Source organism: Pituophis catenifer, unplaced genomic scaffold (genome assembly GCF_029215685.1).
Source record: "Pituophis catenifer annectens isolate HBS135680 unplaced genomic scaffold, rPitCat1.0.hap2 SCAF_1, whole genome shotgun sequence".
Lineage (NCBI taxonomy): Eukaryota > Metazoa > Chordata > Lepidosauria > Squamata > Colubridae > Pituophis > Pituophis catenifer.
This window is the reverse complement of record NW_027256881.1, coordinates 39,685,244-39,713,207: the sequence shown is the minus strand read 5'-3', so window position 1 is coordinate 39,713,207 and position 27,964 is coordinate 39,685,244. Positions and strand designations below refer to the sequence as shown.

Here is a 27,964-nt window from a genome sequence, read left to right as displayed (position 1 = left end):
AAGGAAAGCAAAACAGAAGTCCAGCTTTCAGCCATGTGCCCTGACTTAAGTTCATGAAGAAGTATCTAGCCAGAATTTTTGCAAAACTTTATTCAACCCACAACAAAGATGAAAGTACTCAAAACTAAGCAAGAGATGCTCAGCTATGCAAATAGCCCAAAGCCAATACTTATTGCCAATGCTTTTGTAAACAGGTTTAGTAGCCAAGGCATCGGATTGGATACATTAAGGACCCTGAGCTACAGAAAATCAATCCTTAGTTCAAGATACTTTGAGAACTTGCCAGCATTATTTCATGAGGGTGAGTTCTTAAAAATACACATCTGCTATCCACTTGAAGAATTCAGTTTTCAAGCACTGCTGCAGACTCTTCCGGCTCATGGTAACTCATAGCAAGTAGTCACAAAGGAAAAAGAAGCAAAGTGAGCTAAGCCCAGAATGAAATTCCTAAAGTAGAAGGAACTGGTAAAACTAAGTCCGCATGAAATATTTAAATATTTAATTATATTTAAAAGAGCAAGGGGCATGCGTGTACACTCACACGTTGAAATCAATGCAACAACATACCTACTCAGTGAACTCCTCACCATGTTTTCTGGTGCAATAAACATAACAATCCTGGACACCATGGTGCTTTTAACCAAGATGCTCTAAAGTTCGTATTTTGCAGCCTATTGCAGTTATATGTCTGACTCCATCCATTTCAAGGAACCCTTATAATGGCATTACTAGAGAGAGATAGCAACATTGGCTTCCAGTGCATGCAAAAGTAGATGAGGCATTTTTATCCCAAGGACAATCCAATCAAGGTGTAACACAGTTTTCCAGGTGCTCAAGAACCTTCCACTTCTGGCAATCCTGGCATTCTATACTTAAAGGATTTTAATCAGGCTCATTATAGCGTCTAAACTGTGTTTGAGCTGATATGTAGCAAGCTGAGCAAATTCAATCCTCATTGATACAAGCAGCCAATTGTCCTTTCTAAGTAGCCCAAACCTAATTATTTATTCTGTATCTTTCTACCCTAGGTGTTAAAAAGCAAAACCAAGTGAAGTACAGACAAAACTACAAGCAACAAAAATAAATCATTAGATTTATTAGATCATTTTAAGGGCTTGATTAAACATGACAATTGTGTCCTTCACCCCCCAAAGGTGAGAGCATATAGTCTTCGAATTATTACCATTCATTTAGCAATCATTCAAGGTTACACTGGCACTGAAAAAGGTATTTATGACCTGTCCTCACACTTATGATCATTGGATCTCCACATTTACGATAAGTGTCACACATTTACAATGATTGCAGCATCCTGTGGTCATGTAATCTTTTTTTTTTTTTTTTGACCTTCTCAGCCAGCTTTCAACAAGTAAAGTTACCAGGGAAGCCAGGAAGAAGTCACAAATCATAGCCATGTGATGTCTCACTTAACAACCATGAGCCATTTGTTTAACAGCAGCAAAAAAGATTGTAAAAATCAGGTGTGCTCACATGATGCCTCACTAACTGTTCCACTTAACAAATTTTCCATTTGGTTTTCCATCCTATTGTGGTCATTGAGGATTATCTGTAGTGGGACTAACAGTACAGGTGGTCCTTGACTTATGACCACAACTGAGTTCAAAATGTCTGTTGCAAAGCAAGACAGTTAAGTGATTTTGCCCCTTTTACAACCTTTGCCACCACACTTGTTAAGTGAATCACTGCAGTTAAGTTAGTAACCCGGTTGTTAAGTGAATCTGGCTTCCCCGTTGACTTTGCTTTTCAGAAGGTCACAAAAGGTAATCACATGATCCTGGGACACTGCAGTCTTTATAAATACATGCCAGTTGCCAAGCATCCACATTTTGATCACATAAACATGGGTTGCTGCAACAGTTATGTGAAAAACAGTCATGTCACTTTAGTGCCACTGTTAACTTCAAATGATCAAAACCAAATAGTTTTAAATGAAGCACTACCTGTATTAGGAAAGCAGCTTAATAGATTAGAAGCAATCCAGAAGGCACTAAAATAAGCGCTGAAATTAAAGATTAATACGAGAAATTGATAAAGATTTTAAAGACTTTAAAATTTTACAGATTTTAGCATCTTGACAGGTTTATCTGAATGAGGTCCTTTTAAAATGCTCACGCCTTCAGATAATTATAGCTTTAAAGATGAAAACCCACACTTTGAATTGCTCTGGAAAGCAACTGGCTTTTAGTTCAAAACATTCAATACAACCGTCTAATCCCAATATTATGTATTGATGCCTCTGAGTAAGGCATGCAAGATACAAATGGCTCAAAAATGATCACCACTGCTATTCTAGATGCTTTATACGTCACTGCATCCTCTTCACAGCTGCTGCCACCTGGAGAGCCAGAGAAAGGCAAGATCAAAAAGCATCCCACCAAGCTGCTCTTTCAGGTCAAATAGATCCCCATCTTAAATACACTGAACGCCTAAAGCTGAGCAACCCCTTTTCCTTGGATTTAACTGCAACCTCTCAACATAGAGCCAAGATGGTGCAGTGGTTAGAGTGCAGTACTGCAGGCTACTTCAGCTGACTGCTAGCTGCAGTTCGGCAGTTCAAATCTCACCGGCTCAAGGTTGACTCAGCCTTCCATCCTTCTGAGGTGGGTAAAATGAGAACCCAGATTGTTGGGGGCAATATGCTGACTCTGCAAACTGCTTAGAGAGCGCTGTAAAAGAACTATGAAGCAGTATATACGTCTAAGTGCTATTGCTATTCATTGATCTCATTATTGAACAATGGTCAATAACTTCTAGAAAGCCAACTCCACTAATGGCAAGAAGCTGCTACCTCCCTACAGTTGCTTGATAGCATCTTACACTATTCCCCAGACACTAGGTTGAGTTTTGTCCAGAGAGCTTCCCATCCAAGAACTTCACTCATCTTCATTCTTATTTAGCTAAACTGTCTGCAACACACTGTAAGAACTTGGGAGCTCTAGCAATATACCCAGAAAGCAGGACAGCTGAGGGGGGAAAAAAGAAGCTATTCAATTTTGTCCCAAAGAGAAACAGCTGCCATGATCTTCATTTCATACCATCAGCATGGGCAAAGCAAGACTATTAATCTGTTTCTCAAATGGAGACAATATATGGAGGTTTGCAATCACACAATGCATTTTTTTCCCAACAGCACCAGTCTAAATCTTGCAGTTTGGTTGGGTTTTTTTTATTTTTTAAAAAAGCAAAGGGTGAATGACAAATACTAGGTGCAAATAATAGTCCAGTTCCCATTTTGCAATGCTTCCTAGAATATACTAACTGTCCTGAGAATTTCATGTGAATTGCCTGGAGTCTGCAATGTACCGCATCAGAATGAATTACCCTGAGGTTCTCTACAAATGTATCTTTGTGGTTGGATGGCCAAGAGATGCAATAATTTGCCTGGACCATAATTCACTCCATACCTGCAGCCCAAGGAGGTCTGGCATCCAACTAACACCCTAGATAAGTCTTACCCACCCTTTATATCCACAGACCTGGTGGACTCTAGGTTGAATAAAAACTACTAAGTTGTTTATTTGAGAAGATCAAAGTGTAATCAAAATCAAAGGACCATCCTTTTAGCACAATTAAAATACATTTTGGAAACAATCAGAATAGTAGATATGCAATAAATGGTCAATCTATGAAACAGGATTCACTGGCCCAATTTAGATATAATGAAGTTAATAAACGAGACAAGCTTCAGGTTCATTCCTCATTAATATGCCTTAGTTCAAGAGTTCCTAATGTGGGGGCTATCAATATGTCTAGGGGGACAAATGACAACATGCGTTGACCATATCACTAGCAAATGCTGCAATATTTGATAGAATATTAGTGATCATAATTAGGACTTTCAACTTGGTTGTTGTACAAAGCTATTGCTAAATAAAACTGTCATAGTGCGCTTTCTCATCACTGTTGTAACTACAAAATGTTACTAAACAAGACAGTTGCTAAATGAGAACTATCTGTAAGCAAAGGCAGGATTTTAGAGGGTTCTCAAAGTCAATTTTTTTTTAATTTTTCTGTTTTAATTTCTAATACAATAAGTATCAATCAACCTAACCCACATAAACCAAAGTTCTTTGAGGTCCTCAATAATTTTAAAGAAGGTTAGGGGTCCCGAGACCAAAATGTTTGAGAACAGCTACCCGATACTCATAACAAGAAACTTTTGATTATCAGCAATTGCTTGAATATGGGACAGCTTTTAATATATCTGCTCATACCTATTCACTTAAATCACCCATCTTCGATGTCCTGTTCTCCCACTGAGTTCAGCTACTATTACCATTACTGTGATCTAGTCACAGCCAACATTCATTGATAGCTCCCCTTATTTCCAGCCAATCATGGCTGGCTGTGAACGGTAGGAAATAGGTTCCAGCACACTAGAATGACATCAGGCAGAAGGCTGGTTTAGGTTTTCAATCTGGATCTTCCTCTGGGTGGAGTAGTCATATGTGATGATGATGATACCCCATTTACAGACCTTTACCCAGATCATGTCGCAATCCAGTCTTATATTTCATATAGTGACTGCTTTACTCTTCATCTTTACCATGTTGTTTGAAAAAACTGTCACCTGTGTTATGGTACCTGTTGGTGGTCGTCCTTTTCAATTGTTTTATTATTTTTTAAAATTAGTTGAAGATGATCCAAATATTAAAAAGCATTAGAATAAAAATAATACCCACTGATTTTTAGGTCTTTTCAGAAAACAGAACATTTGGACCCAATTCATGATTTTAGTACTGCGGAGTTTTGTAAACATAACTTGCAGAGAGGAATGCCCTAAATCAGGGGTGTCAAACTCATGTTATCACAGCGGCGTCACGTGACCTATCAAGACTTTTTCCCCCTTTGCTAAACCAGCACGTGACACATCCAGCCCAAAGGCTGGGAGATTGACAGCCCTGCCATAAATAAAACAGCACTATAACACAGCAGTAGAACTTCTTGTGTTCTTAAAGAAACCTTTCTCTAATAAAGCTATTAAGCTGTACTTAGAGATAATGGTTCTTCTCCCTCCTGATTGTTGCTGGAGAAATCTGACAAAGGGGCATCCAGGTAAATTAATATTTTGTAATTAGCAACACCATCCATAACAGTCATTTTGGGAACAGGAAGCCTCCCCAACAACAGTTTTGTGAGAATACCTATAAAATATTACCAAACTTATCCATCGAAACTAAATGCCAACAGAAATTATTTCAGAGCAGTTAAAAATACACAAGATGCTTATTTTTTGAAAAAAGTATTTCAGACAAAATTTTGGAACTGTTCTTGGTTTAAATGCCATTTAGACAGGTATACATCAGTTACATAAAATTTGCACTCTGTGTATGTGTGTTTACATAGTAACAATTTTTCCTTTCCTTTTTTTTTGTTTATACAGGAGATAAAGGTCAAAAATGAGATTCTGTATAAGTTCACAACATTTTCCCATCAAAACAAAACTCCCATATCTACTAGACGGGGAATGATAGTTTCCGAAATGCAACTATTTGAGCACTCTTAGAAACGTGACATTGGAATACTGGCTTGACTTTATTCTTCAACTATATTCATTTGAAAGAAACATTTACACTGCATTTAAGAAAGAAAAAGAGTCCACTAAGTTATCAGCTGTAGTTGTATCTGTGCCATGTGCTACAAGTCTGTACTAGCCCTTAAGGAAGTATTGGTAGTTTGGGGCCTATTTTGGTCAGTATGTTAGCCAAAGTAAAGCCAAAGCTCAGTTTGACCCCAAACACATAAGCTAAGATTTCTTATCTGCAAGCTAGCAGGTTGTTGCTTATATTCCAATAATTACATCAGTGATGGCAACCTTTTCAGCATCAAGTGCCCAAACTAGAACATGGGTGCATGTGCACATGCTGAAGCGCTGGAAGCCTGAAGATCAGCTGGCCAGCGCACGCATGCCTGTTTTTGGGTCGTTTTTCAGGCCATTTTCAGGCTGTTTTTTGGTTGTTTTCAGGCCGTTTTCCGGTGCTCCGGCACCTGCAAAGACCAGCTGGCTGAAAACCAAAAGAGCAGCTGGCTATGGCGCACGTGCCCACAGAGAGGGCTCTGCGTGCCACCTCTGGCACGCGTGCCACAGGTTCGCCATCACGGAACTAGATCATATAAACATAAGACAAACAAATGATTGTAGAAAGGTATACTATGTGGTCTGTTATACAGGCCAGAGAACACATTTGTCAATGGAAGTAAAAATGCTAGGCATAAGACATGCTCCTGGGCAATGAAGCAAGCAATAAATATAAAAGAAATATAAAGTTGAGAGCAGCAGGAATGGGTTAAATATTATGTATGTAAAATAGGACTGGTTTCACAATGGATGGGTGCTGAGTTAATATGGATTAAATATATAAAATAACAACCATATTGAGAGATGTTGAGGTGGTTGGATCATATAGAAAAAGGGAATTGAGGGAAGAGTGAATGGGGTCAGGAGGAAAATGCAAAAATCATGGCTCAATTGGACTGATCATGTCTTAAAAAAGAAAGTGTCATTTAAAGAACAAAAGGCAATGTACAGGTAAAACATGCTGATAGTGTAGTAGAAGCAGGTAGAGTTTGCAAGGGCAAAAAGGTAGAGATATAATAGATGGCATAAATAAAAAATAAAGTTATTTTCCTTTTTTAAAAATGTTTTGCCTTTAACATCCTTGGTCCACTATTTCTCATTTTGTTCTGTGCCTTGCATGTTGTGTACCTTGAAAAGGAATAGTGTAGTGGCTATGTCACTGTATGTTTGTTACAGGGGTAAAAATATACAGCTATCATGATTCAGAATCTAATACTTGCATACTTTAGGCAGAGATATTATCAATTTTTATGTACTTGTTACTGTTTCCTAAGCAGGCATAATTAAATCAAGAGATACGCTTATGCATAGCAACTTAGTTGCCTCTAGACGAGATAGGTGGCACACAAATCTAATAAATAAAAAACCAAGGGCACACTTATAACACAAACATAAAACCAGGAATCATGGCATTCTGGAAAAATGGGCTCTTGAATGGTTCTGAAAAATCTGTATGTTCTCCATGGTATTACGGTACTTCTTCAAGGATGAATATCCACAAGCTCACTACCGAAATGTTTAATTGCCAACGTGAACATGTCAGACAGATCACCCAGTACTGTTATGCAGCTGTATACAAATATGTAGTTCCTTTTCTGCTGCAATTCAATGTGATTTCTATAATTTGTCATATAATTTATGGCTATATAAAAAGATTTTTTTTCTTTAAGTCAGGTTTAATTCCTGGTGACATCATGCACTTTTCTTGGCCAGAATACAGAAGCGACTTTCCATGGTCTTCTTTCAAGATGGCCCCAGCTTCCCAGTCTAAGTGACAGCCTTTATATTCCCAGGTAGTCTCTAAGGTGAGAACTAACTTGGCCTGACCCTGTTTAGCCTCGGAGCTAAGACAAGGTCACCCAGGAGTGCCATCAACTGAGCCATCATTCCATTTGTTGCCTGTATAGGACTTAACATGAAAAACAAAGCCGAATGTAGATGCTCAAGCATTTACTAGCCAGATTTGCTTTTTCCTGGAAATCCCATTAAAGTTATATTCATGCTTTCCATATGCTGTCTATGGAAAATTTGATTACGAGTCTACGGACCAGAGTTCATGCTTTTCATGGAATCCAGGAGCCTCAGTTGTTAAGGAGCCTGTGTTTTACATTTAAGCCACTTAAATTTAGTAACAGCAACAGGATTATGTGAATGGAGTACATTTAAAGCCCAACAGACATTGCAATCTCATTTTAGAGTATGGCCGAGAATTTTATACTCCTACAGTTTATTCCATCCTGTGGCTCTTGCCACCTTGATAGCAGCATTTGACTCTAAGAATAGTTTTGAGTCTTCGCTATGAACAAAAATTTTGAGAAATAATGCCTGCATTTTCTTTTCCTTCGCTCCTTTTTCTCTTTTAGATCATAAGCTTGCAGACAGGGTCTTAGCTATGTCTAATCATTTTAGTTGCTTTGGAAACTATTTTGGTTTTTAAAATAAAACTGCCCAAGTACGTTGAAAGGCTAAATTAATCAACAGCGTGAGATCTCCCAACTGTCGGTCATTCAGGGCAGTCCCAGAAAGGATGTATTTGTCTTCCCTTCACCCTGGCAAGAAAGCATCAAGACTTTACAAATTTGCACCCTTTCTTGAGTCAGGCTGCAGGCAACAGGTCGTATGCAAGATCATGACCCAATATGTGCTGCTGCATATGTGCAGCTCTTCCATTATTTTAAGACTGGCAACACCACAACATGGGGCTAAACTGTGTGTACTGAGAAGACCAATATTGACTCAAGATAAAATATCTGCAACTGACTTTTTGACCCAACATAAGAAACAATGTATTGTAGCCGAGTTGATATATTACACTACTGTAGGCCAGAGGTTTTCCATCTTTTTCATCTCACAGAACACAACTGATAGGTGGAACCTCTGTGTCACTAAACCAGAAGTCCCATGATGCCACTAATTGCTGGGACTTGTGAAAAAACATGGAGGCAACCTGCCACTGGTGAAGTCACAGGAAGCAGCCTTCTGGCTGATACCTGCGTATCTTTTGCAGCACACCAATGTGCCACAGCACACTAGATGAAAACTGCCACACTACATGTTTTGTTCATCTGAACAACCCCAAATGGCTGGCTGCATATGTAGTAAGCCACAAATGATGATTTTCAAACTACAGAACAGTGGCTATGCTCATACAATGTTGTTTTAATGAACAAGCCAATATGAAATATTTAAAATATTTGCATGCTGATTTTTAAAATCCCCAGGTTACCCAAAATGATAAATGCAGCATTATAAAATGTTTTTATCTTACTAATTTTTTAATTTATTTCTCAAATTTATACACCACCCATCTCTGGGTGGTATAGAGATAAAACAATGAAATATGCATAAATTTGATAAATAAAAATAAATGAATGGAATTGATGTTTTTCACTGGCTTCTAACATAAGCTAACTAGAGTTTCCCAACCAAATAATCTTCAAATGTCATGAGAGGGAATGATATTGGGAAAATCAGGGTTACCCTAGTTCAGAGAGACTATAAGTAGTTCAGTGTTGGATACTGGAGCCCCACCTCCATCCAGTGGGGCAGTCAAAGTGTTATGGTCTCTTTCCAAATTCTAAAAAGGGCAGAAGCCCTGGTATGAATAGGAAGTGGCTTCATGACAGCAAAGAAATGTATCTTTCACCAACCCACCAAGCTATAATGATTTTATTTGGTTTTAATTTAGACTGTAATGTGAATTCAACCAGTGTGGTTTGTAAACAACAGTTTTAGTCTTGGTACTATTGTGCTGCTTGGCATTAAGTGAATTCAGCCAACTATGGTTTAAAAACCCCTAATTAAACAATGATTTAGCTTTAGCTGAAGCCAATATCAATGATAATTAAACTGAATAAGGAATCAGATTTGCACAAGACCAAAAACTTTGGACAATCCTAGATTATACATTCTTATTTTGTCTCCAAGATACTATAAACAGTAAGAGCCAAAATGTATAAATAAGGAATGCCCAGAAATACAGACTAAGCACTGGACATTAGATTTTCAGAATTCATTAAAATTGCACCCAGAAGTACAGTTGCAGCATTAAAGTGATCCAAATTCTACTGTGGGATGCATACAGAGATGCATATGCACATATAATTCTTTTATGCTATTCCTGGCAAGGAGCAGGCTAAGCAATGTTTTTATCTAACAAAGTTTTGGGCCAGGCAGACTATTGCCAAAGGCTATCAACATTCTTCAGTGTCCATGCTGATTTATCAATTTATAAAATTAACTTCAGAAATGTTAGTATAGCCATTGGTGAGTTACAGTCCACTACACATCTGAAAGTCAATTCCTTGAACTTTGTCTACTGGCTACAAGTAATTGGGATTATAACCCCAAACTTCCAGAAAACGCAAGATCATATTTGAAGGGTTTTTTTTAAATTGTCTAAAAGTTTTATGGGTGACCATTTAGCCAATCAAAGAGTAAAAAGTCAACTAAATACTAGTGTTTTCTAGTTCCAACAATAGCTATACTTTAGACAAAAACTATTTTCTATCAAGCTGGACATAGAAACGTCTAGTGGAATATCATTTTTTTACGTATGTTTGTTAAGTCTATTAGTAACATACTGGAATACATCCTGACATAAGCATAAGCTACAATAAGTGGAACCCACTGCAACTTCAACTCCTTAGTCACCTAAGGTTGCAATCCTATGCACTCTGATCCGGTAGTAGTGTTCCTTGAACAAAACAAAGTTGCAGGTCTGATCAAAGTTATCTTCAACATTAATCCAGTGAAATTCTATTTGACAGGTAAATTAAAGAACCAGTGAGGGTACCGGTTTGGACACATGCTTAGCATTCATTCCCTCCCTACAGATCGATGGATCTGCTGCATTTCCAACGTGCCGGTCATTCTTCCCCTTTATACTCAGAAAGAACCACAAGCCTTACATCTCAATGGAAACTCGGGTCTCTACAGCCGTTGCCCAAGTTTCCCGGCTTGAGCCCAGAGAGGGGTGAGAAGTGAGCTCGGTTCTTGTGTAGGACAGGCCAACGGAACGGGCTTAACTCGGAACCGAGACTCCTGGTGCACCCAGGGCTAAAGGAGGGCAGCGTTTCCCCCTTATCGCCTTTTTGCTGTATTTAAACTAAGGATCTCTCTCTCTCTCTCTGTCTCCCCGCGAGGGTCTGCCTCGAGCTGAATCCGGGCCGGAATGGGGCGTGCCTTTCCGGCGCGAAAGCGGCTGATAGGTAGGCCCGTGTCTGTCTTCCCTTCCGGTATCAATACTAGCCCGATCCTTCGGGAGAGGCAGCGCTGCACCGGACAAGCAAGTCGAAACTGGCCGCCGTTGCTGCAAATGTCAGGAGAACACGTGGAGTTCAGAGCAGTTCTCCCAAGCGGGTTAAAGAGCGCTCCCGCATCCCAGGCGCCGCGTTGAAGGGACTGGCGGCCGAGGAAGCAGCTTTGGGCTCCGGCACTTTTCTTTTTTCGCCCGCCAAAGACCCCGTTGCCCCCTTTTCATTCAGAGCCCCCGCACCGACTCCGATCGCCCTCTCCTTTTGCACGGCCATCCTGGGAGGCAGCCCGCTTCCCTTCCCTCCCCCACCCCCCAACGCCCCGACCGCGGTCTACCTTCTTCATGATGCCCGTCTTCCTCTTGCTGAACGTGGTGTAGCGTCGCAGCTTGTTGTCGATAAATTCCATCTTGATCTTGACCCGGCCGCGGGTCTTCTTGCCGGGTTTGGCGCCGCTCACGGCCCCGCTCACTCCGCCGTAAGCCCCGGCCGCTGCCGCCGCGGCCACCGCCTCCGTGCCCCCCACCCCCAGTTCCATGTCACCCAAAGTCCGCTTGATGCCGCGGCGCTCGCCCACCAACTCCTCATCTTCGGCCGAGTCCGAATCGCCTTCGCTGCCGCTGCCCGCCGCCGCCGCCGCGCTTACATCCCGCTCGAAGCGACCGCCGATCGTCCCCTGGCCGCTAGGAGGGCCTGTCCCGTTGCCGGGCCCGCGGACTCCTGCAGCAGCACCGCCGCCGTTCGCCCCACGGGGAAGCCCGGCACCTGGCCGCCCGGAGGAGGTCCGCGCCATGCCCATGACCGCACTACGGGCCAAGGCGGGAGCGCCGTTCCCTGCCCCGGCCTGGCTGGGTAACATAGTGCCGGTGCCGCCACCTCTTCCTTCCAAGTGGGGCTAACGCGTCGGGTCAGACCGGCCCTGCCATGGGCCCGAGCGCCGGCTGCTCCGACCCGGCCCCCTCGCCTCTCCCCAGCCTCCGCCCGCCTTCCTAGCCGCTGCCTCACACCGGAGTCAGGATCCGCGCCGGCCCGGGGCACCCCCTTCCCCCCCCTCCGCTATCTTTCCCCCATATAAAGCGATACAATGTTGCCTTTTATGGCGAGGACGCTCCTTATATGGTGAGAGCCGGCGCTTTGCATCTATTGGCCGCCCCCTAGCAGCGCTTGGACGCCGTTGGCTGTAGGGGACCGGGCTAGGGTTCTCGTTGGTCGAAGACATAAGGGCTCATTTGCATACATTCCAAAAGAGCTGCGTTCGTTGAGACGTCACCCTGAGGCGCAGCTCTTAAAGGGAAAGGAGCCTGCTGGCTTCAAAAGAGAGCCTCAGATGATCGCTACTGAGCCGCTGGGGTTGGGGGCGGGGGGGGGGGGGTTGGGAAAGGAAAGAAGGAAGAGATCCGGTGAGCCGATTGAGCCACAGAACGGGAAAAACCCAACCTTCTCCCAACCTATCGCCTTTCGTTTTTCTCCAGAGAGAACCGTCATTGGCCCGGGCGCGGGGGTTATAGGGATAGTAGTCCCCATCTGGAGGGTTCCTTCCAGGTTGAGGAGGCTCGAAACGGCTCGGAGCCGAGAGCTGACAGAAAGTCGGACTGATCGCCCCCCCCCCCACTCCTCTCCCATAAGTATGCGTCAAACTCGGTGAAGCCGGGACGGATTCTGGGACTTGCAAAGAGCAGGAATGCGGCGGTTCCCGGAAATTCTGCGGTTCAGCCGCCGCCGATTGAAAAGGAAAGGACGGGAGTGCAGAGGATCGGCGGCGCTCGCGGAAGTTACCTGCTGACGACAACTCCCCCCCCCCCACACACACACACATCCGAGAGGGGGTGAGAACAAGGCGCTGAAGCCCAAAACCTTTGACTGGCGCGAAGGGGATCTTAGCCCGGGCGTGTCTCTCGACCCTCCCGCCTTGGGGCTGGCTCGCTTTTCTGCCTTTGGAGGGCCACGTGCTGGAGTTTTGGGGAGCGGGCGACCCCTTCCGTCTCTGCTCGATTGAGGAATTAACTAGCGGGAACTCCGAGCGACCCGTTTGTGGAGAGAAGTTTCAGATCGGTTGCGAGCTCAGTCGAGGGGGCGATCCCGCTCCTGGGTTGGTAGCAGAGGCGAAGCGCCGGCTACAAGGAAGGGCGAGAGCAAACAAATAGGCTGTCGGGAGTTACCTTAATGGCAATCTGTATTTCCGAGAGATTTGGGTCTTTGGCGTCCCATCAGTTGCCCAGCACACCGGCTCCTCCTGATGGAGGAGGAAACTACTAACACTGGACGTTTTGTAAACCTCAGATGCAGGGGTGAAATTCAAATTTTTTTACTACCGGTTCGGTGGGCGTGGCAGGGGAAGGATACTGCAAAATCCCCATTCCCACCCCACTCCAGGGGAAGGATACTGCAAAATCCCCATTCCCACCCCACTCCTGGGGGAAGGATACTGCAAAATCTCCATTCCCACCCCACTCCAGGGGAAGGATACTGCAAAATCCCCATTCCCTCCCCACTCCTGGGGGAAGGATACTGCAAACTCTCCATTCCCACCCCACTCCAGGGGAAGGATGCTGCAAAATCTCCATTCCCATCCCGCTCCTGGGGGAAGGATACTGCAAAATCCCCATTCCCTCTACTCCTGGGGGAAGAATATTGCAAAATCTCCATTCCCACCCCACTCTGGGGCCAGCCAAAGCTGGCATTTGCTGGTTCTCCGAACTACTCAAAATTTCCCCTACCAGTTCTCCAGAACCTGTCAGAACCTGCTGGCTTTCACCCCTGGTCAGATGTATTTATTTCCCCAGGTTATGTACTGTCACCACCTTCTGTTTCTGTGACAGCCTTTTTCTCTTGCCAGTGTGCGGAGGAATGGGGACCACACTGCCCTCTCCCGCCCTTTGGAGTCTTTCTGCCTGCCGTTGGTTCCTCTGCTGTGTTGAAAGGAGGAGCTGCACTTCGGATTTTGCTGCAAACTCATTTACTTGAGAAGAGGCTTTTATTGTCTTCTGATCCGCCGCAGTTCGTTCTTTAACATTAAAAGTACCTCAGGGAAATCAATACAGTTGGCCTAACGACCCGGCAGTATCAATTGAAGCTGAAGATGTGGGGCTTAGATCCTGCAGTTGCACAATCAAACTAACAAACAAAATACAAAACCCAAAACAGTTCCATTTTTGATAATAGTAATAACTGACTGGTGTCAAAAACCTGGTTGGCAGGGAGATCTAGAGCAGTGTTTGTCTGCCTCAGCAACTTTAAGATCTGTGGACTTCAACTCCCAGAATTCACCAGCTATACATATCTGGGGAGTTTTGGGAGTTGAAGTCCACACATCTTGAGAAACGCTACTTTAAAGACCCTTTTTCTTAAGTGGCAGAGAGGTTTGGCTACCAAGAGAGTGTATTATTTTACCTTCATTATAATCATAATCGTGGGACATAAATTAGACAGTGACTGGCCTGAAACTGATCAATGAACATGATGCTGTTTCATGTATGTGAACTCAGATCTTCCCAGCCCAAACCTAGTACATGGATCATACCATTTTATGTCTGGTGACTGACCTTATTCATTTGGGCACTATACTCTATGCTGGAACACTCCTGGGCTGTGTTTCCAAAGCACTTGCACTTAGAATATATGCCATTTTTATATTTTTTCCACTACTGCAAATTCATTTAATGTTCAGACTTACTGTGTCCTTCAAATTATAACAGGTAATGCTGATCATGTTTATATGAATAATGTGGTTTATGACAACCCTAAAAAACAGCATCCAGATTAAAAGAATACAAGATGGCAGCTGTTTCAGCTTTTAAATGATATACCGTACAGTAGTGGGTTTCAATTTAGTTTGCTACCGGTACGCTCGTGCGCGTGCACAATGCTTCTGCACATGCGCAGAAGCATCTGGGCGGGTGGAGCCTGCCACCGCTGCCACTACCGATTTGCCCGATCGGGGGTGAATCGATAGCAACCCACCACTGATACCGTAGTAATTGCGTCTATATGATGTAGGAAACAAAAATTAACCAAAAAGTCTAACATGCTTTGGTTCATAGTATTGTGTAAGCACCTACAATCAGGTTAATTACAGGTAAATATGTCAAAATAAAAATAGTGATTTTGAAACCTCAATTAAAGAGCAGTGTGATGGGAAATAAAAATGTTGCTTCTCTGGGCTCTGCAGCTGAATATTTTTGCAAGATGTTTCATGTAAGTAAAACCACAAAGAGAAGTGGATCAACACAACCAGTACTTCTGACCCACCATGAGCATTAACATCAATAAAATATATATTTTTAATCTCATCTTTATTATTTTTACAAATAATTTAAGGCGACAAACATAACTAACACTCCTTGCTCTTCCTGTTTTTCCCATAACAACTCTGAGGTAGGTTGGGCTGAGAGTGAATGATTGGCCCAAGGTCACCCAGACTGCTTTCATGCCTATGACACAAAGGTGGGTTTCAGCAGGTTCTGACCAATTCTGGAGAACTGGTAGCAGAAATTTTGAGTAGTTCGGAGAACTGGTAGTAAAAATTCTGACAGGCCCTACCCCCATCTATTCTCTGCCTCCCAAGTCCCAGCTGATCGGGATGAAATGGGGATTTTGCAGTATCCTTCCCCTGGAGTGGAGTGGGAATGGAGATTTTACAGTAACCTTCCCCTGCCACACCCTCCAAGCCATGCCACTCGCACCAAGCCACACCCACAGAACCAGTAGTAAAAAAAATTGAAACCCACCACTGCTATGACAGGACTAGAATTCACTGTCTCCTGGTTTCTAGCCTCATGCCTTAACCACTACAGAAACTGGCTCTCTATTGAATATAATTCTCTCAAAATATTGCATACAAAAGATGAATAAACTTTACCATTACTAGAGAAATATATGTACTTATTTTATATTTATATATTTATATTAAATATTCACCTATTGCAGAGGTGTCAAACACGTCATGGCAGCGTCACATGACATATCGGGACTTTTCCCCCCTTCACTAAACCGGGGGCTGGGGTGGGCATGGCTAGCATGTGACGCATTCGGCCCACCGGCCACAAGTTTGACAGCCTTGACCTATTGCATTCAACATCAAGACAGAATTATAATTCTCTCTTCTGCCACCAATTGCCTCCAACCGGCCAGTTCGCTCTCACAGAGAGGGCCTCCTCAGGGTGCCGTCAGCCAGACAATGTCGGCTGGCGACCCCCAGGGGGAGACCCTTCTCTGTGATGGCGCCTACCCTCTGGAACAATCTACCCCCAGAGATATGAGTGATCCCAGATCTCCGGACTTTTCGTCTGGCCCTTAAAACCTATTTTTTTCAGTTAGCCGGGCTGGCCTGATTTTATATTGGTTTTAAAACTGATACTGATTTTAATAGAAATGTTTTAAATTATGGGCCAAACTTTATTTAATTATTTTAAAACTATTTTAACTTTTGTGTACAAATGTTTTATTTTTGGCTGTTCACCACCCTGAATCCGAAAGGAGAAGGACGGTATAGAAATTTTAATAATAATAATAATAATAATAATAATAATAATAATAATAATAATAATAGACCACCTGATCAGTGGGTGCAGCAAAATTTCACAAACTGACTACCTACAACGCCATGACCGTGTTGCTAAGATCATTCACTGGAAATTGTGCCAGAAGTTTGGATTTGAGTACAGCAAAAACCACTGGGAACATCAGGTTGAGAAAGTTTTAGAGAATGAGAAACTCAAGATCTTGTGGGACTTTAGGATTCAGACTGACAGGCACTTGGTCCACAACACACCTGACATAACAATAGTTGAAAAGAAAAAAGTATGGTTTATTGACATTGCAATACCTGGTGATGCACGGATTGAAGATAAACAGCAAGAAAAAATCACAAAGTACCGGGATTTGCAAATTGAAGTTGAGCGACTGTGGAAAAAGAAATTGTGTGTTGTCCCGATTGTAATTGGAGCCCTTGGAGCAATACCCAAAGGGCTACCCCGCTATTTAGAAATTCTAAATTTGCCGGACTTGAACATTTTGACTCTACAAAAAACCACCTTACTCGGAACAGTTTACATCCTCCGACGATACCTTAACAGTTCCTAGGTCCTTGGTTAGGACTTGAGCTGCTGAGCTATTAACCAGCCTCAAAGGCTGTGAATCTCACTAAAGATTAAATAATAATAGTAATAGTAATAGTAATAGTAATAATAATAATAATAATAATAATAATAATAATAATAATAATAATAATAGCTAAACTGGGATCAAATCCTGCTGAAACTTTCAAAATAACTTTTTAAGCTATCTTTTCCTGGAAACTAGGAAAAATTATACATTTCCATTTATTAGAGTGTTAAGCAGAAGTTTTAAAACAGCAAAACCAATTATTTATTTTATTAAATGTATATGTATTTATATATAACTTAAGTAATATGAAGGTTACAAAACATATTCTAGCTATCTTATTATCGTGTGTCTGTCTTCTAGTATCCTTTCGGTCATTAAATATAGGTGGAAAAACTGTTCCCGAAACGCCATTATCTTCTTTTTGCTGACACAATTGTTCATTCTGAATATGTATGTATTATCTAGATTTACTAGGCGAAAGGATGGCAAGAAAAGAGGGAGGGAGGAAATAATAGACAATTCTGTAAATCTCAAATGTAAAGAGTTGATATTTGTTTTTTATTTAATGAGCTGCTCATCTTATATGTAAAGCCTTAGCATCAAGTTTTGAAGTTGAGTTACATGCAACTATCACTGGCATTCATACCACATTTTTTAATAAAGGTTTCTTCCTCACCTTCCTCCTGTTTACTCCCAATATAAATTCCCTAGTGATGTAGCCAGCTTTACCATTTCCAAGGAGTTCAAATATATTTTCTTACTGTATATGGCTGATGGAGGGACATTGTCCCAAACTGCTATTGGTCTTTAAAAAAAACTTTCCAGTTACTTACTGTGTTTGGGGATGACTAAATTACCAGAACACCAAAACTTATGACTTTTGCAAAAGGGAAGGAAAGGAAAGGAAAGGAGAAAGGAAAGGGAAGGAAGAAGGGAAGATAAATTAGAAAATGAGGCTGTGTTTAAATTATCACAAGACTAGATAAGTCAGCATTTTAAAATATAATATTGGTAAAAGATGGACCCACAAGGAGCATATAAAAGCCTGCTCAGAGGTGCTATTCCAAAATGTGGTCATTTTGTTCCAGCAGCTGTTGAAGTATTTTGAACACAGTCATTCTCAACTGTTACTTGGGAAGCGACATGGACTCTGACAGCTCCAGCTCTATTGAAGAAGTCATAAGAAAGTTGGGAGGGAAGGGGTTGTGTAGCTGGCCAGGCTGATAGACAGTCCAACTATTCCCATGATCAAGAGATGGGACTATCACTATGCAAAATAGAATTTAATATACAGTAAGTGAAAGTGATTGACTATGTAACTACTGACTTAGATTAAGAATTCATCTTGCAAAGTTAATTTCCCTTGATATTATTACTTTTATTTTATTTTATTTTATTTTATTTTATTTTATTTTATTTTATTTTATTTTATTTTATTTTATTTTATTCATTTAATTTGTATACCGCCCTTCTCCAATAGGACTCAGGGCGGTGAACAGCCACGGTAAAACACAACATATAAAATTTAAAAGCAGTTTAAAAGACATTAAATAATTTTGGCCATCAATTTAAAACAACCCAGTTAAAACCAATTACAAATTAAAACCGCAAGGATGGGATCAAGCCAGCCCGGCTAGATGAAATAGATGTGTTTTCAGGGCCCAACGAAAAGTTCGGAGATCTGGTATCGTGCATATCTCTGGGGGTAGGTCGTTGCAGCGGGCAGGTGCCACCACAGAGAAGGCTCTCCCCCTGGGGGTCGCCAGCCAACATTGTCTGGCCGACGGCACCCTGAGGAGGCCCTCTCTGTGCGAGCGAACTGGCCGGTGGGAGGCTATTGGTGGCAGAAGGCAGTCTCATAGATACCCCGGCCCTAAGCCATGGAGAGCTTTAAAGGTGGTCACCAACACCTTGAAGCGCACCCGGAAGACCACAGGAAGCCAGTGCAGCTCGCGCAGGAGAGGTGTCACATGGGAGCGCCCCGTCGCTCCCATAATCCTCTGCGCGGCCGCATTCTGGACCAACTGGAGCCTTCGAGTACACTGCAAGGGGAGCCCATGTAGAGAGCATTGCAGTAGTCCAGGCGAGAAGTGACGAGTGCCTGAGTGACCGTGCGTAGGGAGTCCCGATCTAGAAAGGGACGCAACTGGCGTAGCAGGCGGACCTGATAAAAAGCCCCCCTGGCCGTCATATGCTCTTCTAAAAACAGCCGTGTATCCAGGAGGACGCCCAAGTTGCAAGCCCTTTCCGTGGGGGCCACTGATTCGCCCCCAATAACCAGCAATGGCACCAGCTGGCTATATTGGGATGCTGGAAGCCACAGCCACTTGGTCTTGGAAGGGTTGAGTCGGAGCCTGTTTCTCCACATCCAGGCTCGTACGGCCTCCAGGCACCGGGACATCACTTCAAGGGCATCGTTAGGGTGGCCTGGGGTGGAGATGTACAGCTGAGTATCATCAGCCTACTGATGGAACTCCACCCCAAAGCCATCAGAGAAACAGGCCTTAAGTGGAAACTGAGTTCTGCTGGTATTGACCCATCATTCTTGTTTATTGCTAGGTTCTCAGAAGGAAAAGCCATAATGAAACTTGACTGTCTTGACTTGACTGACACTGATATGTAAATCAACTCAGTGACAGAAAAGTCAAAGATAAAATTGAAAAAAAATTCAAATCTTTTATATGAGAGCATTTTCATTACTATGATTTTATGTCCTCCCATAGCATTTTAAAAGGGAAATGTGCTACAATATTTTTTCTGAACATAATACGAAAGCTTTTTGATCTGTTTTTGTTTTTTGTTTTATGTTTTATTTGATTTGTATACCGCCCTACTCCCGAAGGACTCAGGGCGGTGAACAGCCAAGCAATAAGATACATAAATACAAAAATTTAAAAAACCAGTTAAAATCGAATTAAATCATTTTTTGGCCCAGACAAATTAAAACACCCCAATAATTTAAGAACAGATTTAAAATTTATATATTAAAAGAGGGAGGAGATTAGGCCAAGCCTGCTTGATGGAATAAAAGAGTTTTCACAGCGCGGCGGAAGGTGCGCAGATCCGGGATCCTCCGTATCTCTGGGGGGAGCTCATTCCAGACGGTAGGTGCCCCCACAGAGAAGGCTCTCCCCCTAGGGGTCGCCAGCCGACATTGTTTGGCTGACGGCACCCGGAGGAGTCCCTCTCTATGAGAGCGTACTGGCCGGTGGGAGGCTATTGGTGGTAGTAGGCGGTCCCGTAAATAACCAGGTCCTAAGCCATGGAGCGCTTTAAAGGTGGTAACCAAAACCTTGAAGCGCACCCGGAAGACCACCGGGAGCCAGTGCAGCTCGCGCAGGAGAGGTGTCACATGGGAGCGCCATGACGCTCCCATTACCACCCGCGCGGCCGCACTCTGCGCCAGTTGGAGCCTCCGGGTGCTCCTCAAGGGGAGCCCCATGTAGAGAGCATTACAATAGTCCAGGCGGGAGGTGACGAGGGCATGAGTGACTGTGCGTAACGAGTCCCGATCCAGAAAGGGATGCAACTGGCGAATCAGGCGAACCTGATAGAAAATCCTCCCGGTCACGGCCGTCAAGTGCTCTTCTAAAGACAGCCGTGAATCCAGGAGGACGCCCAAGTTGCGAACCCTCTCCGTGGGGGCCAGTGATTCGCCCCCAATAGTCAGAGATGGCGTCAACTGACTATATCGGGACGTCGGAAACCACAGCCACTCAGTCTTGGATGGGTTGAGCCTGAGCCTGTTCCTCCCCATCCAGATCCGCACGGCCTCCAGGCACCGGGACATCACTTCAGGGGCATCGTTGGGGTGATCCGGGGTGGAGATGTACAGCTGGGTGTCGTCAGCGTACTGTTGAGTGTATTTTTTTTTTGCATTGCTTTTTTATCATGACATGCAGAAAATCAATGAGAAAGCTTCTAGGCCATTCAGATTTATTCTATAATGAAGATCTTACCAGCTCATAACATAGAAATCATCGATAGAGGGGGACAGTTTTGCAAACTTGTCTACAGACTACTATGCCATCAGATAAATAATTGCATTTAAAATCTTTCTCCATTAATAGGATTAAATGTGAAATTTATGCATCATTTCCTGTATAAACCATATTTAAGCCCCAAGGATTTGTTTTTAGTTTCTTGCTCATGAAACGCGAGTGTGTTTGATTAACTGATTATTGACTGTCATAAAGTTTTAATCAGTTAGCCTCCTTCTGTGTGAGCCTACTCAGACACTCAGAGCATTTGTAGAGGCTCTCCCTCACTGCATTCAAAAAAAGAATTAGATGTTGTTGCTGGGGAAAGGGCCTTTTCAGATGTCTCTGACATCTCCATTAAGATCTTTCTATTGCTGGTGGAAAAGTTTTTTGTTTCCGTAACTTTTAAGTTTGGGGTACCGGTGTTTTCACTATTGGCTTTAATTTTTTACAACGTTATTTTTTAAGGAGTAGCAAAATGATGGGCATCATGTTCATAGCATTACTGTTGCATTTTGAATTTGAAAGATCCCTAATTTTAATAACGTTTTATTTATGGCTAAAAACTCATATATAGGATTGTTAAATCTCATACGATTTTATCATCTTCAACTGAATTTAGTCAAGGGTGCTGAAATCTTACAGACTTCTAGACAAAAGCCCTGAAGTCTTATGAGATATCAGGAATAAGGCTAACTCAAGACTAAGGCACTACATGTTTATGTATTTCCCTATTTAGGCATGTATAATTTCACAAGGGCCCCAGTATCTAAAAAAAAAAAAGATTGCTAGTATATTTTTACATTTTACCTTTTATGTTGCCCTTCCCAAATAACTCCATACATTGTTCAGGGAATATATTATTAACTGGTGGTCTTAAAATGCTGGAAATGAATATAATTTATATACATTATGAATTAAGTACTACTGAATAGTAAATCCAAAGATTAAATATAACTATATACAGTGGAAATATGAGTTCAAGATTTCCAATCCTTTTGTTCTACAGTGTCTGGTGAAAAAAATATTCATAGACATAAATTCCATTTCTTCAATCCAAAGATTATTGCAAATCAAATCATTCCTATACTAACCTTCATCCTATAGTGTTTTGACAGTGGTGTTTACAGTTGGTTCAAGGTAGACAAAAAGAAGTATTTTACAGGATGCATAATTACTTGACAATTCATCTTTGTCAATTTAATAATTCATTGCCCTAAAGTAGGGCAAAGTCCTTGCCTTCCTGTTTCATTGGATTTACTAATACGAGATACATTTTGTACTCAATGAATGAAATTGACATGTTCAGAAGGATAGTTCATGAATGAACCCCACCCAAAGCCCTCATGTGTTGAAAGCTGAAAAGGCTTTAGCTGTAATGAGGTATGGCCTCCTTGCATCAGTCTTTCATGGCAGGAGATAGGGAGCAATTGCTTTTCATCCCTTTTGCTTAGAAGAGGACAGTGGACAGAATGAAGAGTGTCTACTTGAGAGCTTCAACCATGAAGAACATTCAGAGCAACTGAAATACTGCTGTTGGCCCACCAATTTTATCAAGAATAGGCCTCAGGGGAAGATGTTGCCCTGTCACCATCAGCTCAGATTGCCTCCCACTTGCTGTAAGCTCTGTTCTTCTCAGATGGGGAATTCAAATTAATTAGAATCAAAAGTATGCAATAGGATTAAATTGGGAGAGAAAAAATGTTGGGGATCCTGCATTTATTTACAACCTAACTGTAACTGAGAGTTTCCGGTTATGCACCGAGGCGGCCTTCATTTCTTTTTTTGTCATAGAGCTACACAAGAAAATAGTTCCATCACACATTAGCAGCCAGTTGAAGTTGTCTTGTTTGTTTTAACTACCACAGACAAACTCGTAATTATTGCAGTTCAAGTTGGGAAGGAAATCTGCCCCAGGTTAAGCTGGCTGACAGTTCAGGCAAGCAAAGCAGTTGATATGTATTGCTGCTCAATTAATTTGCAAAACAATTTTGAAACCTTCACAAAGTTACTCCTTGCCTTCAGGCATCTTCTGCTCTTATGTATCTCATTCCCTCCTATTTTTTCCATTTATGGCATATCACACTCATCTGGTTGGACTGTAAATGTGGTTAGAATGCCTAGCTTCTTTGCAGCTTAAAGAGAACACAGGTTAGTTGGCTCTCTTCATGTCGTCCCTTGAAATCCCTATCCCACACTTATTCAAAATATTTGAATTACACAATTAGATAAAGCCCTGCTACACCTTGACAATCATGTGGTTTGATTAAACTAGAAAAATGCATGTCTAATTCAATATCTTCACAGATGCCCAGAGGTGAGCTTTAGGATTTCTGCAGAAAAATGGGAAACTTCTTTGAAATAGCATTGCACAGAAAATACAAAGAAAGAAGAAAGAGAAAACTAAAGAGTAGATTTACTGAATTTGGTGACCTAGTAGTAATTTGAACTCAGACATCCCTGCAGTACTTTAACATTGCTAACAACTAGACTATCTGTCATCTCTCTTTCTCTCTTTTATCTATCTAGCTGTCTAGCTAACTAGCTAACATCTATCAAGTAAGTAAGCAAATAAGTAAACAAAGAAGTGCAAACACATACACACATGCAGTAAAAAGACAAGTTTTCCCCAAACTTTTAACAGGTTTGCCTTAAAGAGTTTCAGTTCAAAACTGTGAGCAGAAAAGTAGTCAGAAAAACTTTTGAGGGTCAGAGCTTTGAAGAAAGTTTGTCAGCCGATCCACAGGGTTGTGAGGTTCATAGATTAGAATCAAGATGACAGAATGAGGAGTCAAACAAAGATGTAAGAGGAAAGGGAAGATCAACTTGAGAATATGTGGCAAACCCTAATTACTTTGAGAGTTCCTGAATACAACAATACCCACCTTAAGCAACAAAACCTCAACAGAAAAAGTGTGAGACAAAATGCAAAACTTCCACAAGGTAGTATTTCTGAAGTTGGTACCATGGCTAAAGTCTGCCCTTACTGTCATGTCTTCCTATTGTCTGGAGAAACTGGCAATTTCTGCTATACGAAGCGAAGGATCATGATTGGCAATTTGCAACCTCTATTTAATGAGCTCCTCATTTATACAGCAATGATGAACCTTTCTGAACAAACAAGTTCAGAACAAACAAGTTCAGAAAGAACATCAGACAATAACAACTGTCTCTTCCAAATGCATCCTTTGGTGTCAAAGAAGTTCTTCCAATGAGGAACTGAGGGAATCTTTCTGTCATTCAAGGGCAAATCCATCATTACATCAGACATGTAATGGCAGACCGCAATTAGCAAGTGAAATTTATTCAGATTTACTTCATGGATTTTCAACAGTATAGAATCAATGGAAATAATCCACAGTGATGGAATTCAACATTTAATTTAAAGAATGTGTCCAAAATCTGGGACTAATTCTGTGGAATTAAACTTTGGCAAATTTTACAAAATATTTTATGACATAAAAATGATCATAAAACAATTTATCCCATAATACAAAATATCATAAAACATTTCCTGTGCTGTTTGATTATGTTATACAATTCAACATGGGCTATTGTCAAGGCGGATATCTCTCTGAATGTATCCCTTCTTTTCAGTGAAGGCAATACTACGTTAGAACTTTTATCATTGTTGAAAGCATTGAAGCATCTGGTAAGAAAATATTTCTGAAATGATGACCCAATGGATCATTTGTTGTCTAATCTATATAATATATCACCTGCAGAACTGGTGCCCATTTTAGAAAATAAGTATATTTATTCAGTGGCTGGATAGCATAGTGCTTAGAGTGCCACCTTTTGACACAAGAGATTGGGGTTTGAATCCTGAATGGTACCTCCCTTACCAGGAGGGTCTTTATCCAAACGGTTTACCTGCCTTTACTCTAGTGCTTCACCTGCCTACCTCAAATAGGAGAATGACACAAACTAAAAGAGTTATGTCAATTCACACATTACCTGGATTAACAAGTTCCACTGAGGAATCAGAACAATACGATAAATGGACAACTCTGAAACAAACCATACAAAGACAAGAGAATCCAGAACTGATGGAATGCTACAACAGTAGAAGACCTAATGAGAGGGGACATATGAAATGTATACGAGGGAACTATGGATAGAAAGAAGACACTCATCTACACTAACTGAGAAACAATCTTTCAATGAAGAGGAAGCTGCTGTCACAACTTGAGATAGCTCAATTACACATTACATCCCAGACTCAAGATGACCTGGAAGAACAACTGGGTGTACAGCTGATATCTGGAGCTGGAATGTCTATTTGCCCCTCCACCCATACAGAGCACAACAGATGATATGAGGCATTAGAACATGGGTAAATTAGCTAGTCGACCCCAGAGATCAATTATCAAGGCTCAGTGGAGAAGTACCATCAGTAAGTATACTTGAAGATGCCAACAGAGCCTTTGCAGAGGTTCTGAAGACTCATGAGAAGAGGATGCTGGCATGGCGGGCAGCAGGAATCTGTTCTCATACTACTTTGGAAACCTCATTCCCCACATCACGACTTAAGAGAAAAAAATGGGTGTGTGCAATGTGTGGGATGAGGCTTCTGCACTATTGCAAGAATTAGATGCCAGATTGGAGAATGGCATGAAGCAGCCTTGGTGAGAAGGTCTGATGCAGGGAGAAGCTGCCTCAAAGAGGTTATGTGGGCCTGTCAGCAGCTGCAGAAAAACAGCTGAAGGTGAGCGATACATGGCAGGTCCTAAACTGTGCAGGGCTGTGGGGACAATTGAGAGTGGGCAGAATGGTGCTCATGTGTCTGGCTGTGGTATTGGGTTTGATGTGTTATTTCTCGGTGGCAGTGGTGGCAGTGAGGCTGAAGTCAATGCCTGGTGGCAGTGGCAACTGACTGACACAGCTAAAGGCCCTGGGCCTCTACTTTAGGCCCAGCTCTGAAGCTGCTGCTGACAAGTGCCACTGTGCAGAATAGCCAGAAGGGCATAGATAGGGGGTTGGGGAGATAGGGAGGTGGGGGAGCTACAGTGCCTGTGGTCATTAGATTATTTTTTTAAAAAAATCCTGTGGCAAAAGTAGTTTGATTATTGAAGCAGATGATAAATTCCTTTTCACTGAATTTGTTTAAGTAGGATGTTGGCTTTAATGTGAATTCTGGCAGCTGACAGTTGGGTTCAACGGATTGGAGTTTTTCAGTCCTGTTACTCTACTTGGAGAGAAGAAAGAGTTTTTAGTCATTCACAGCAGATTATTTTTCACCATGTCTGTGTGTTTCTTCAAAAAAAGGCCAGCACACTAGAGAGAATGGAATAGCGAAATAACAGCAACACAAGAGAAAATATTGTAAAAGAAACCTGGAAATGGCTGTCATGGCTGAAAAACAGAATTGAGCTTTTGTGCAAGAGATTCTGAAGGGCTGCAATCTTAAATTTAGGTTCTTAAAAAGTCTGTGCAAGAGCACAATCCTACGTGTGCATTTAGACAGGGATTACTAAGAACTGAAGGAATCTGTTTTAACAGAGGCCTTCTAACAGCCATTTCTTTTATTCCAATGCACATTGAGTGTGTTGGTGTGCTTATCTGGTAATACAGTATATAAATATTAATTTATTATGCAGTCCTTCTGGGTAATCTTCAGAAATTGCAGTTGACAGTTGTATAGCTTACTTTTTGTTTTATTCTGGAATACAGATCCTAGATATTTACAGTGACCATACATCCTTTACTATAAAGGACAATCTTTTATTTCAGAAAGCTGTCCTTCAAATTTCTTATTCAAAAACTCACTTTTATCCTTTATTTTGGTTATTGAACTTTTACTATACAAATGGTACCACTTAATGCTTAGTTATTCACGTTCATGTGAAACTGAATTGTTTTTAAAATAAATTTACAAATACTACTTGACTTTACATTTTTTAAAATTAGAATACATGTTTTCATAAGTTTTTTCTTCATTTGGCTTTTGAATTTTCCTTTATAAAGGCTATAAACAAACTTTTTTTAATGCTTATACATTTTTTTTAGATTTATTTCTTTTTCAGGTTTGTCCTTTATTTTTTCCATGAAAATATGGTCACTGTATAAATATTACACCCCACAAGAATTAATTATATAACATGATTTTTATGCAATATAGCAGTGCTTTTCAATCTTGGCAATTTGAAGATGGGCAGTCTTCCCAGCCTTCAAGGCTGGCTGGGGGATTCTGGGAGTTGGTCCACCTGTCTTCAAGTTGCCAAGTTTGAGAAACATTAAATTACATTTGGTGCTGTATGGCTTATCTCCAAGTTATTAATTACAAAACAAACACTATTTTTTTTTAGGTTTCTTAAATTCAAACAGATGAGGTCTGAGTTTGTTAGACTAATCATGGTGACGTATTGGGAAAGAGCTGTAATGGGATTAGCCTTTTGGGGGGAAGATTCCCATTGTATACTAAATTATCAAATCAGGATTGGGAGAATATGCTATATGATGAAACTCAGATGCTATATCTCAAGAATAACATGATCTTGACCAAAGACCCAATTACAAGAGTTTAGAAATAACTGCTAAGTTAACAAGTAATGCTCAGCCATGAGTTTGGGCTGTTTTCTATTCATTATGACATATGAATAATGACATAGCATTAGTCATGAATCAACCCAGACAATGTAAAAACATGAGATAAATTCAATGAGTAAAAGCGTTTCAGAAGAATATGAAGTAAAATTGCTTTATGACTGTCCATGCAACCTTCATATGATAGCATTTGTTGCTTGTATCTTACAATCCTTTCTGGATGGTTTTATTCAGAGAAACAGAAAAGAAACACAGATTGCAATTTATGTTCGAGAGGGACTCTTTATTGCAAGCAGTGTATTTTATTTTATTTTATTAAAAAAAACCTCTTGGCTGTTCTACTCCTCTGCTCAAGCAAACTGACGCTAAACTGACTCTAGGCTGCAATTCCAATAATATATATATATATATATATATATGTATATGCATATAAAAGAATTACTTAGGCTGCAAAGTGTCAACATTTCTTTAAAAAAGTA

At 41.4% G+C, this 27,964-nt stretch overlaps 1 protein-coding gene across 2 annotated transcripts in view; it reads right to left on the bottom strand.

Annotated features, from left to right (window-relative positions):
* SRF (serum response factor) overlaps positions 1–11,819 on the bottom strand; it is a 96,409-nt gene extending 84,590 nt beyond the window's left edge. For both annotated transcript variants that reach the window (XM_070932334.1, XM_070932335.1), the window contains exon 1: positions 11,192–11,819. In XM_070932334.1, coding sequence (XP_070788435.1) covers positions 11,192–11,713 — 522 coding nt within the window. In that variant the 5' untranslated portion in view covers positions 11,714–11,819. The remainder of the gene's footprint in view (positions 1–11,191) is intronic.
* Positions 11,820–27,964: the final 16,145 nt, after the last annotated feature.